Here is a 12,162-nt window from a genome sequence, read left to right as displayed (position 1 = left end):
CATCTATATACATTACCACGTTTTTTCTTCCTATCTCAGAGAAAAATACCTCTTCTTCCACCATTAATCTTTTGATTTAAGCTCCATGCCATCTCCGTTTTTTTCCATCCATCCATTTAATGTATATTTATCAAATATTAATTACGTGCAACTATGCTACAAGCTTGTGGCGTTGTAGTAAGCAGGAAATTCTAGATGCAGAAGATATGAAATAAAATCAATAAATTAATGCTGTGGCCTCCAAACCTGTGAAACCACATGTTTCTGTTGTTTTAAGCCAGAAGGTTCATCATGGGCAGTCACAGGAAACTAAGAGTTCGGAATCAAAACGTGGGTTGCTGCTATAATAAATACCTAAAACTGTGAAAGTGTCATCCATTTACTTTGAAGAAAATTGCTGACAGAAACACAGACGTCAGCGATGCTGCAGGTGAGGGCTTAGAAGGAAGTGAGGAGCACAGAAAAGAAAGTTTCTGTCCTCTTTAAGAATACATACATTTGGGAGGCCTGGGTGGCTCAGTTGGTTGCGAGTCCAACTTTGGCTCAGGTCATGATCTCGCGGTTCGTGGGTTCGAGCCCCACGTCAGGCTCTGTGCTGACAGCTCAGAGCCTGGAGCCTGCTTTGAATTCTGTGTCTCCCTCTCTCTCTGCTCCTCCCCTGCTCACACTCTGTCTCTCTGTCTCTCTCAAAATAAATAAACATTTTAAAAATGCTTTAAGAATACATATATTGTCTTGAACAGAATGTTGGTAAAAAGATGACCTTTCTAAGTGCCTTTTGTGAGGGTTCAGAAGGAAATGCAGAACACATTAGTGTGAACTGGAGGGAAGATGATCTTTGCAAGATAGTGGCAGAAACCTTGGCTAAATTGTGTCCTACAGCTGTGTGGAAAGAAGAATGTGTAAGTCATGAACTTGGATATTTAGCTGAGGAAAATTCCAAGCCAAGCGTTGAAGGTGTGGCCTGGTGTTTCTGTTCATAGTAAAATGTGAGAAGAAAGATAAATTGAGGAAGAAACTGAGAAGCAGATTTTTTTTCTTGTAATTTGTTACAGCAGCCACAGGAAACTAATATAGCCCTTAGTGAAGTCAAGAATATCTCATATTATTCAGAAATGCCAATCTGTGGATCTTTAGTGTAGGATAAGATTAGTTTAGGCTGCCTGTTAATTAATGTTAACATTAAATACCTGATCACTAGATCACGATACCTGATCAAAACGTGTTTGTTTGTTTTATTTTATGTCACTTCAACATTCAGGTCATGCTCCTATCAGCACTCAGTTGATTTTTTTTTAAAGATTATCCACCAAAAATAAGTAAAATAAATCCACTTTCTCTTAGAACTCAAGTTCCCAAACTGGCCTATTAATTAACAACTCGTGAGTTGTCCTTTTGTTTGTAGATTTTTATTTATACTGATTGTTTTTTAAGACATATATTCTCAGAGCCTACCGCTGAATTGATTTTGGGGATATGGAGATTGGATATTTATGTTTTCATGAGGCTCTTGTAGGTCACTATAATAACCATCCACTTTAGGGAACCATTGGAATTACAGACCAAAGCTGGATTTGCCTACCTTTTCTTAAGTATCTGCTGCGTGTCAGGTATATACTAGGAGAGTTTTATATAATATTTGCAATGAATCCTACAATAAGTGGATTCTTAATCTCTGCTTGGAGGTTCTTAATCTCTGGCAAACTGAGGTTTGAAGAAGTTGTACAATTTATCTAAGCCAGTAATTAGGGGAACTGATATTTGACCACTTATCTATCTGCTGCCAAAACCCATGCTCGTAGTACAGAAAAATCAGCATAACGCAGTGAAATGAAGACCATTCGTTCGCATTTCCTTATATATCTTTTCCAGGTGAATCATGCTGAGTAAGTAATCTAACTTCTCAAGCGTCAGTTTGCTGTATTTAAAGAAGAGGTTAATAATATGGATCACAACCAGTTGTTACAATTATCTGCATAATAGTACTTTATTAAGTATGATGGGTAAATGGTGGATGCATGCAAATATGGTTTTACTATGGTTTTTACTCTTATCTATTTCTTCTTTACAGACTAAGCAAAGTGTAGTTATATTATCTGGCAGAAGTGTCTACTCCCACAAAATGATACATAGACTGCCAGCTTCTTTTATTCTCGAGAAATGAAGGCTTCCTGAATGGCTATTTCTAGAGCCAGACTGCAGCAGAGTTTGAGTCCCAACTGTGTCATTCACTAACAGTCCAATCGTGAACTAGCCTCGCCATGATTTCAATTATTCACCCGTAAAAGGGGGAAGAGATCCTGTTGGTTTAAATTGAAATGATACAGAGAGCCCATAATATTTATTTATGATCATCATAATTTAATTATGACATTACTAACAGTAGCCGTGTTAGAAGGATGGTGAATATTCTTTGTGAGGTTCTGCTGGGCACCCTCCTGAGAAGTGTAGCACAGGCAGGGGATGGAAGAAACCAGCAGTGAGGCAGTGGGCACTGCAGGGCAAGGTAAAAAACCAAGACTAATTACAACCTACCTGAATACCAACGCCCACTGGAGCCTTATCCTCCTCTCTATGCCAGCAAAATTATTTCAACTGTGGTTACTCTGTAGCACAGAGAGTCTCAGCAAGCAACCCCTAAGTAGATAGGGAAGATGAAGAGTTTAATTATATATATCCATATACCTCCATACATGCATTCACGTGCAGAGTGAGAAAAAGAATATTTCCTTTGGCACTTGGCAGGAGGCCAGTTGGAAGGGCAATCATAAGCTACTTGGTAACATTAATTATGTCGGAGTGTTCTCTTGTGGTATATGGTCTAATTAGCATAGCGGTGGCTACCATTTGGTGAATTCCTGTGCCAGGAAATGTGCTAGACAATTTATGTGCATTCTTTCTAGACCGTAAAACTCTATTGAATAAGAACTTTCACCTAATTTTAAAGATGAAGGAACTGAGATATAGAGATATTAAGTACGGTATCAAAGGATAAAGATCTGAGAAATATTGGTGCTGAGATTCAAAATAGTGTCTAACCAATACAGCCTATGTCCTGTCCACTACAACGAGATGCCTCCACAGGAACTTCTCATGGCTTGCGTTGCTTTTATAGCAACCACTGTTACTGGTTATTCTTCCTCTGCTTGTTTATTTTATTTATACCCTTCCTCAAGAAAGATACATGAGAAAATTATCACTGATATATGTAGTAGATGACGGATGGATGGATGAACAGATATATAGAAAAACAGATAGACATACCCACAGATAAACAGAGCATGCGAGTCTATGTGTACATACATACAATTGTACTCTGTGACTTTTAAAACCATCTCATGGCTCTTGTTAGCACATCACTGTGCCCTGCTTGTGTCCTGGCCCAGGTGTGCAGAGCAGCTAGTTCACAATAACCTCCCGACCACCAGTGTCATCATGTGCTTTGTGGATGAAGTGTGGTCCACTCTGCTGAGGTCTGTTCATAGTGTACTTAATCGCTCTCCTCCGCACCTCATCAAGGAGATTCTTCTGGTGGATGACTTCAGCACCAAAGGTAAGAAAAACACTCCTGAAAATTAAACTTTCGTATATATGTAACAAGTCAGAGTTAGACTCCGTGGAAAACAAAGATATGGACGGTCTGTGGTTTCTTCCTCAAGAGCAAAGCACATTACATGTTAAGTGTTGAGAAGACAAATTGTCTATAGGACCAAACAGATGAAGCTTCAACAGAGTGCAAAGGCAGAATCCACCATGGTGCAGAAGAAGTGAAGAATCTCTCTATTGGGGTTATCACATAATTTGTGTACGTAAGTGGCCCTTTTCCACCTGAGGTCCCCTTCCCACCACACCACAAATTTCCAAAATGCGACCCACTTCAGAAAACTTCAGCGAATAGCAAAGAGAGGACAACCCTAATAGAACAACGTAGCTTTGATCATGACCACAATGACATGGGCCGGTTTCATCAGCCTCAGAGTGCCTACCAGAATCACACTGAGGTCCAGGAGCAGGGAAAATCCATGAGAAAAAACTGGTTGAAAACTTTGAGAAGGGGCCTTGAGAACATACAAAGAAATAGTATCTAGTCACCAAGCAAATGATAGTCTTCTGTATGAATGGCAGGTCCAGATTTGGAGGGACCTAAAGCTTAGATGGTTTCAGGGTCCTCTTTAAGAAAAAAATCCCATAAGGGTGCCTGGATGGCTCAGTCAGTTAAGAATCCGGCTCAGGTCATGATCTCGTGGTTCATGAATTCGAGCCCTGCGTAAGCTCTGTGCTAACAGCTTACAGCCTGAAGCCTGCTTAGGATTCTGTGTCTCCCTCTCTCTCTGCCCGTCCCCTGCTTGCTCTCTCCCTCTCTCACATAAATAAACATTAAAAAAAAGAAAGAAGAAAAAGTTCCACAAAATTAGTAGGAAAGTGAGCAGCAGAAGTACTTTTGGAAGCCATTCCTACCTAGGATATCTGTCAATAGCTTAATTACACATAGAAGTGATTGCAAGTCATATAAATATACCCCACAGAACCCCAACAGCATTCTTTTACATGGATTCCTCTTTGGCCACCCAACAAGACAAAAGAGGTATGATGGAGAGGGCATCATAGTCGGGAAGTGACAGTGGACTTAACCAATTGCAGTTGCAATATCTTTCTTTCACAAGTTTTTCAATTTGCATACAATGTTTATTTAGCCTTCTGCCTGGGTCTTGGCTTGGCTTGGTTTGTAAGCTGGGATGTTCGTACAGAAACCAGAGCTTATTTTATTTCAAGGCAAATTTGCCCTGTCCTGACAAATACTCAGAGAAGGTGAGCCCTCCTCTGTAACTTGGCAACCCTGAAAAGGATTTGAGATTTAAGAAACAGATAGCTTAGAGAATTGAATACAGACAAAAACCTATCCAAGAAAATGACATCAGAAAATAAAATCATGGCCCAAGGAATAAAATTTATCGACGATAGTAAATATCAGAGTTTCTAGAATTTGATGTTAAGGAGGCACTGCTAGTATTATCCAGATCTAGTTACTCAAAGTGTTTCCTTATCTATTCTTGCTGTGATATAGACTACCTAAAAGATAATCTGGATAAATACATGTCTCAGTTTCCAAAAGTTCGAATTCTTCACCTCAAAGAGAGACACGGCTTAATAAGAGCCAGGCTGGCAGGAGCACAGAATGCAACAGGTAAGAAGCTGTTAATTTTGTATTTTGGCTATATTTTTGTTTTAGTTTCTTTTTTTTTTTTTTTTCAAATATACAGCAAATTTGAAATAATACTGCAGGGAACAACCATAATGCCATCATCATTCCACCAATATTTAGTTTTTTGCAATATGTGCTTTCTCTCTCTCTCTCTCTCTCTCTCTCTCACACACACACACACACACATACACACGTTTGTTTACACACAATTTTTTTTTCTCAACTTTTGAATTTACAGACATCATGACCCTACAACTCTGTGTACCTTAATAGGCATCTCTGAAAAAATAGAGACATTCTATTAGATAAGCACACTTTCATATCTGAATATCGTCTGGTTTATGCTCTTTTCAGACTCCCTTATTGCTCCTGAAATGTTTTTAATAGTTGCTTTTGTCTTTCGAAATTTGAGATCTAATTAAGTTTCATGCACTGCATTTGGTTATTTACTCTTCTTGGTTTCTCAATCTAGAGTAGAAAACACCCTACTTATCACTGACTTGTGTTTTTTTCAGTGTCCAGGCCATTTGTTCTGAACATCTGACCACATTCCGAAATTTCCTCACTGTTTCCTCATGTTACAATCAGGCTAAACATTTCTGGCGTGCATACTGGATAGAATTCTACTCTGTAGGTGGTAGGACTTGCGTGCTGCTTATGGCTTCAAATCAAGGGACACATGATGTCAAGTTGTCCAACTGTTGGTGATGGTAAATTTGAGCACTTAGTTAAAATGTTGACAGTCAGATTTTTCTTTGGGGAGTAAGAAGCAATTTGTGGGGTAATACTTTGATCCACATGAATACTCTGTTTTCCCTACATTTTACCCAATGGTTTTGCACCCATTGATGATCATTGCTTGGATCATTTATTGCACTGAGGGCTGTTCATCTCTTCTGCCTTCCCTCCCTCTTCTTTTTCTCCCACCCTTCCCCTCTCTCCCTCCCTCCTCTTTCCCTCTTATAGGGAAATCCCCACTATTAATTTATGCTTTCAAAAATTCAATTTGTATGTTATCAGCTTCCTTCCTTCCTTCCTTCCTTCCTTCCTTCCTTCCTTCTTTCCTTTATTTATTTGTGGTACTCAAATTGTCCCAAATTTGATCACTAGGAGCCCCCTCAAGCCTAAGCTGTCTTGGCCTGATCCTATCTGTATTTGAGGACTTAGAATTGTTTACTTCTCTCTTCCCTGACCTGTGTCTGCTCTTCTGATAGCAATTTCTACCTTCCCAAGAGCAATATGCTCTTTTCTTCACCTCTTTTTAGTGTGTGGGTGTTGGGGAGTGAAAGGGAGGAGGCAAATCTTTTCTCTCATGAGTACTTTAACATTAATGCCAAACATATAGGTTCATTTTCACATCCTGCTGTGGAAAGACCTGTACACCATGATAATAGCTGAACTTACATACCAGGTTCCATTCTAAACATTTTCTGGACTAATTGATTTGATCTTCACAATAACTCTAGGAGGTAGGTACAAGTACTTTCCTCATTTTACAGATGAAGATATAAAGGCACAGTGAGGTTATGACTTGCCCAAGTTCTCCCAGCTAGTAAGTGATACAGCAGGATTGGAACCCAGAAAACTCCAAATCCTCAGTCTTACCTACTACATTTTGCTGCCTCTAGACATTTAGATATCACTCTCCTCTGTAAGCCATGGCATTGCAGATTTCCACCAGCTTGTATTTAAGCATGTTCTAATGTAAATTATCTACTCACCTGAGTTACACCACCTTGTAACTAGACCACAAATCTGGAACTTTTCATATCCCACTGGTTTGCTAACAAATTTCTTTGGCCTGTAATGGAAATTTTAAACTAACTACAAACACATCGCACTAAAATTAACATTGCAGGGACAGATAAGATTCTTAATGATAGGCTGCATTTGAAAAATTAAGTAAAAATGCATGTTTGACTTCTTTTGGGAAGTAATTACCCACAAATGATTCAAAACTAGGAAGTGAGGAAATAGTCCAAACTGACAAGTTTGGGGCTAAGATCCGGATAAGGAACATCCCCAGGCAAGTGGGACAAGAAGTACAATGTCCTGATGTAGAAATATGTTCTATTTAAGCTAAAGAAGGAAGTTTATTATGGTTGATGGGTGCCGACCATAAAGAGAGTGGTATGAGATTCATTTGGGGGGCAAGGCAAAGGCAGGCTTTTGCAAAGTTTTATGAGTCATCTGAGGAGTGTAGGCATTATTCTTGGTATAATATGAAGCCAATGAAGTACATTAAACAGGTGAATAAAATTGTCTGACTTAATTTAAAGCTCACTTTGGCTGCCTTGTAGAGAACGGGTATTAGGGAAATGTGAGAAGAAGTAGGGAGACCATTTAGGAGGCTATTACAGTTGTCCAGGCACCAGGGAGGTACTAGGACAGAAGAAGGGAGTGGTCAGAGTAAGAATATATTGTGGATAAGGAGCCCACAGGGCTTGTCATCAAGTAAGATATAAAGAGAGTAATAATGAAACGAGTCAAAAAATAAAACAAAACAAAAACAAAAAAACCCTAAGACTGGAATCAGAGCAACTTGGTGGATGTTCCTCATAACCAGAGGAACAGATTTGGGATTGCAGTTGAGTTCCAATTTTGTTCATGTAAATTTGAGATGAAAATGAGATATCCATGTAGAGAAAGCTGACAAGTGCAGAACCAGAAATGCAATGCTTATAAAAACTTCTCTCTGCCTTGCATGGAGCACGACACATGCTGGAGATGATCTCCGCAATAGTCCATACTGTTAGACAACACAGGAGGCCTCTTTAGATGGGGTGCAATGAACTTGGTCAAAACAATTGCCTACTTGGCCTGTTCAAGTACTTATGGTTACAGCCATCAAATCATTCTTTGAATTTAGTAAATCCAAATGTAATAATGTAAATTTGGCTCTTTGTCCCTAATACTCTCAAGTACATTAGCTCAATTCTAGTCTGGTAACTCTTAAAACTATTTTGACCATAACCCATGTTAAGAAATAAATTTTGCATCATAACCTACTGCATACCTATGTTACACATATAACTACAATAGACATTTCATGAAATAACATGTGCAACAAATTCTAGTATCTTCTCTTTTTGTTTTATTTGTTTTTTAGATTCTGGCCAATCCCACTATGTTGTGGTAGTGACTTGTTAAGGGGTCCCAAATTTACTTTGGAAAGGCCAGCTAGGTGCATCTTAATTGCTTGTCACTGTCTAATGAAGAGTTGCTTCTAAACTATCTTAGAAGAAGTAGAAAGGTATGTTTCAATGGGATTAGTAATGGCTTTGTCCAAGGATATATCCAAGGGCCCTGAAGTGTACTTGAGTCCTGTGAAAAATTCAAGGGGATTCAGAATCCTGTACCAGCTTTAGATGAGGAAATAATTCAAGGACTATTCAGGGTCTGGACTGAGCAAGGCTGGTCAACCTGGTGAGTTCTCCCAGACTCCACTCTGGGCATTCCCTAGCCATCACAAATAGAGCATTAGTAGGAGACACCCTGGACCTGAACAGTCTTTGTAATCAGAGATCAGCAAAGATATCAGGGCAGAAAATGTTTCTAGACTGCCTCAGCCAAACAAAGAGATGAAGGACCAGAATCTGAATCCAAAATCTGACAGACCTTAATAGCTATGATTTCCTAAAGATTTACCCTTTAGGATTCAGAGAAAAGGAAGGGGAAACCACAGGCAAGGAAGGATGAGATCAAAGATCCAAGGACCTTCAAAAATTGGTCAAGTGGCCCTGTTTTGGTCCCAGGGTATTATTAGACTCTCTGAAAGTACATAGTACAAAATATTAAGGGAAAAACAGTAACTCTCTGACAACTGGCAATGTTCACTACATATTCGGTTTTCAGGGCACGATACGTCCTTCATCTGGATCTGATTCAGGCAAAAAGATCAGGTCCAGGTCCAATCAGTTATTTCCTGAGAATGAGGAGTTAGAGAGGCCAAACAGGATTTAAAAACTTGAAGGGTATGCCACAGTCAATGGATCTCTAGGGAAAATGTTCTATATGAAGCCACAGAAGTAAAAAGAGACACAGTGATTGAGGTGCAAGTGTATAAGCCAACCTCCAGGATCTCATGCTAGTATTGAACGAAAAAGCAAGTTACTGCCCTGCCAAGAAGAGTCTGCAGTCAAGAAGGTTCAGTAGTACACTCCAGAGAGTCAGAATAGAGATCAGATTCTCATTTCCTTTATAACAATGGCATTTAGGAAATATTTGACATTGCTATGAGCATTCCAAAGAATCAGTTGGCTAACTTTAAGTATGTGGACTAAAGTGGCATCTAATTCCTGGACAACCCTGAGGTCTCCTGAAAAGCAACAGTCCTTCTGTAAATTTTAACAACTTGTTTTTTGCTGCAGGTAAAACAGATGGTTTCCTTAGCATCATTTATAAATTATTATGAAAATTTAAACAGCCAGACAGGTTCACATTCCTCAAGGAACCCTACACACAGCAAACCAACACTAACTGGTGCTGGCACCAATATCCCAAGCTCGTTAGCTAAACATATATGGGAGCCCATACTCAACAAGAAGCCAAAGCTTTAGGCACATTAAGCATCTCTGGGCTGGTCAAAAAGTAAATAAATAAGTAAGTTACAATCAAATCCATCTGCAAACAATCCAGCATTGCTGGGACCTACTCTTAGGAAACAGAAAAACCTGCCAGTTGGCCATCAAGATAAGATTATTTTGAGCTCTTGCTTAAATACTCATTGACAAACAGTAACAATACTAGCCATTTATAAGGAATTTAGGTATTAAGTAGATCTTAGAAGTAGCTCTATTAGGTAAAGCTCAGAAAGGTTAAGTGACTTACCCAGTGTGGCTAAGGAAAGCAGAGCTGTGTGACCTCAGTCCTACATCTATTTCACCGTGACTCTCCAGGATAGGAATAGTGTGTGAAATGTCCCCAGACCATATCCACCACAAGTGGAAATCCTAACCAGAGTCAGCAACATAGACAGATCCCTGGTCTAGTTCCTGAGATCTTATTTTAAGTTAAAAAGTGTCTGAAAATGGAGCAATGACATTCATGCATAGGAGGATTCTCTTCTTGCCCAAAATAAAACAGTATAAAATTCCAGTCTATGTTTTGGGCAGAGGCTGCTTCCTTTGGGTCCTGGCAACAAGTGAATGAAAATCTGTATGGGGATCTGGGCCAGGTGGGAAGTGAATGTAGGGTTGGGGACCCATCTAGCTACCACCAAGGACTGAGAAAGTCAATCCAGACTCTTTGACCCTATAAGCGTATCCTGAGGATAGGAACATGCAGTCTAGTAGAGACTGCTCTTTGGTTTAAATGGACCAGCAGTAGCAGTGATAAGAGGTAAAAACAGAGAAGGAGGCAAACCATAAGAGACTCTTAAATACAGAGAACAAAGGGTTTGCTGGAGGAGAGATGGGAGGGGGGGGGATGGGCTAAATGGGTGATGGGCATTAAGGAGGGCAGCTGTTGGGATAAGCACTGGGGTGTTATATGTAAGTAATGAACCACTGGGTTTTATTTTCCCAAAACCAATACTGCATTGTTTGTTAACTACCTTGACTTTAAATTAAAAAAAATAATAAGTAGTAAGAGAAAGGGACTGTCTTCTGCACCTGTTATATATACCAACCAAGTAGGACCTTAGCAGACCATGCTTACATACCTTACACACTAGATGGCCCCTGTGAACCTTCACACACAGGGAGCGGGCTGTGCAAGGGTAGACCCTTAGGAGATAATGATCTTTCATTATCCAACGAGCCATAATCTCTGAAAATAAGACTCCCCCAGCATGATCAGGAGTTATAACCGTTGTGTCCCAACAATTGAAGATGAGCAGGGACGGAGACTTTGGTCTAGCACAACCCACTTCTGCCTAAAGAGACTTCTCAAGAACATTCCTCACCAACATTTTGGCTAAGTTCGGTTTCTTCACCCTCTTTCAAAAATTCCATTGTTGATCAGTTAATTGATAAAATATTGAACCATTAATTAAGAGGTTGGTTACAGTTTTTAGTGGATCATGATCTATCATCCAGGTATCTAATTTCACCTTGTTCTTTGCCTGCTATTGTCTTCTGCCTTTACTTCAAGCCTTCAAGGTCTAATAGCTTTTCCTCTCTCTGGCCATTTTTTCTTTCTTTTTTTAGGCACACGGGCAATGGAATAAACTCTTTTCTAATATCAGGCTGCCACTTGGCTGTGCAAACTTGGAAAAGTTTAAGTTCTTTGTTTCTCTTCAAAAGGAATAAAACTTAGACCTCCATCTCATTTCTGAAGTGGGAATAAAAATTAGACTTATACTTCAGGGTTGTTGCATGAATTAAACAAGACGCCATGTAGAATGCTTAGAACCATTGTCTGGGATAGAAAAAACACTTAATTGAAAATAACTGATGTTATTACTGGTTAGTAAAGAGCTAAGGGGGGGGAGGGGGGGAGCAGCCAGGTATTAGAGTGGTCAGTTCAAACAAGACAAAATGAAAGTAACGCTCAAGTCTTTAATCATTTCCTCCAATAATGTAAGTAAGAAGTGTAAGTAAGAATTGAAACAGAAGAAAAGTGCTGACTCCCTCAATGTTCCATTCTTCCCTGTAGAGAAATGGACTGATGGATTGAGCAGATGTGAGGATCGTCTTACTGCCTAAAGGAGCCCAGAACAAAAGACTCCTCCTGTTTTATAGCCCTGGGGGCTAGGGTGAGAGAAAAGAGAGGGGTAGGAGTGGGAAAGTACCGAATGCTGAATCAGAGTGGAGGCAAATGTGCTGGAGATCTACCCATCTCCCACATGGTGAAGCCGGGTTCCTGGCCTGAAGCGGTCCTCGGAGTGGAGGAAAATGGAAGAATGTGGACCGGAAACACAGCTTTGCTGAGGGCATGTCCACTGAGTGGGAGGGAGGGCCTGAGCTCTTGACTGCAATTCCCTTCAGAGGCTGGGGCGCGCTGGCTGCAGACCATGT

General features: G+C 39.9%; 1 protein-coding gene across 1 annotated transcript in view; it reads left to right on the top strand.

Annotated features, from left to right (window-relative positions):
- The window catches only part of GALNT5 (polypeptide N-acetylgalactosaminyltransferase 5), a 41,824-nt gene that overhangs the window by 11,671 nt on the left and 17,991 nt on the right, over nt 1-12,162 (top strand). The window contains exons 2-3 of the mRNA XM_060626749.3: nt 3,387-3,553; nt 5,066-5,185. Of these exons, the coding sequence (XP_060482732.2) occupies nt 3,387-3,553; nt 5,066-5,185 (287 nt within the window). The remainder of the gene's footprint in view (nt 1-3,386; nt 3,554-5,065; nt 5,186-12,162) is intronic.

This window comes from Panthera onca, chromosome C1 (genome assembly GCF_046562875.1).
Source record: "Panthera onca isolate mPanOnc1 chromosome C1, mPanOnc1 haplotype 2, whole genome shotgun sequence".
Lineage (NCBI taxonomy): Eukaryota > Metazoa > Chordata > Mammalia > Carnivora > Felidae > Panthera > Panthera onca.
This window is presented reverse-complemented; position numbering and strand designations above follow the sequence as displayed.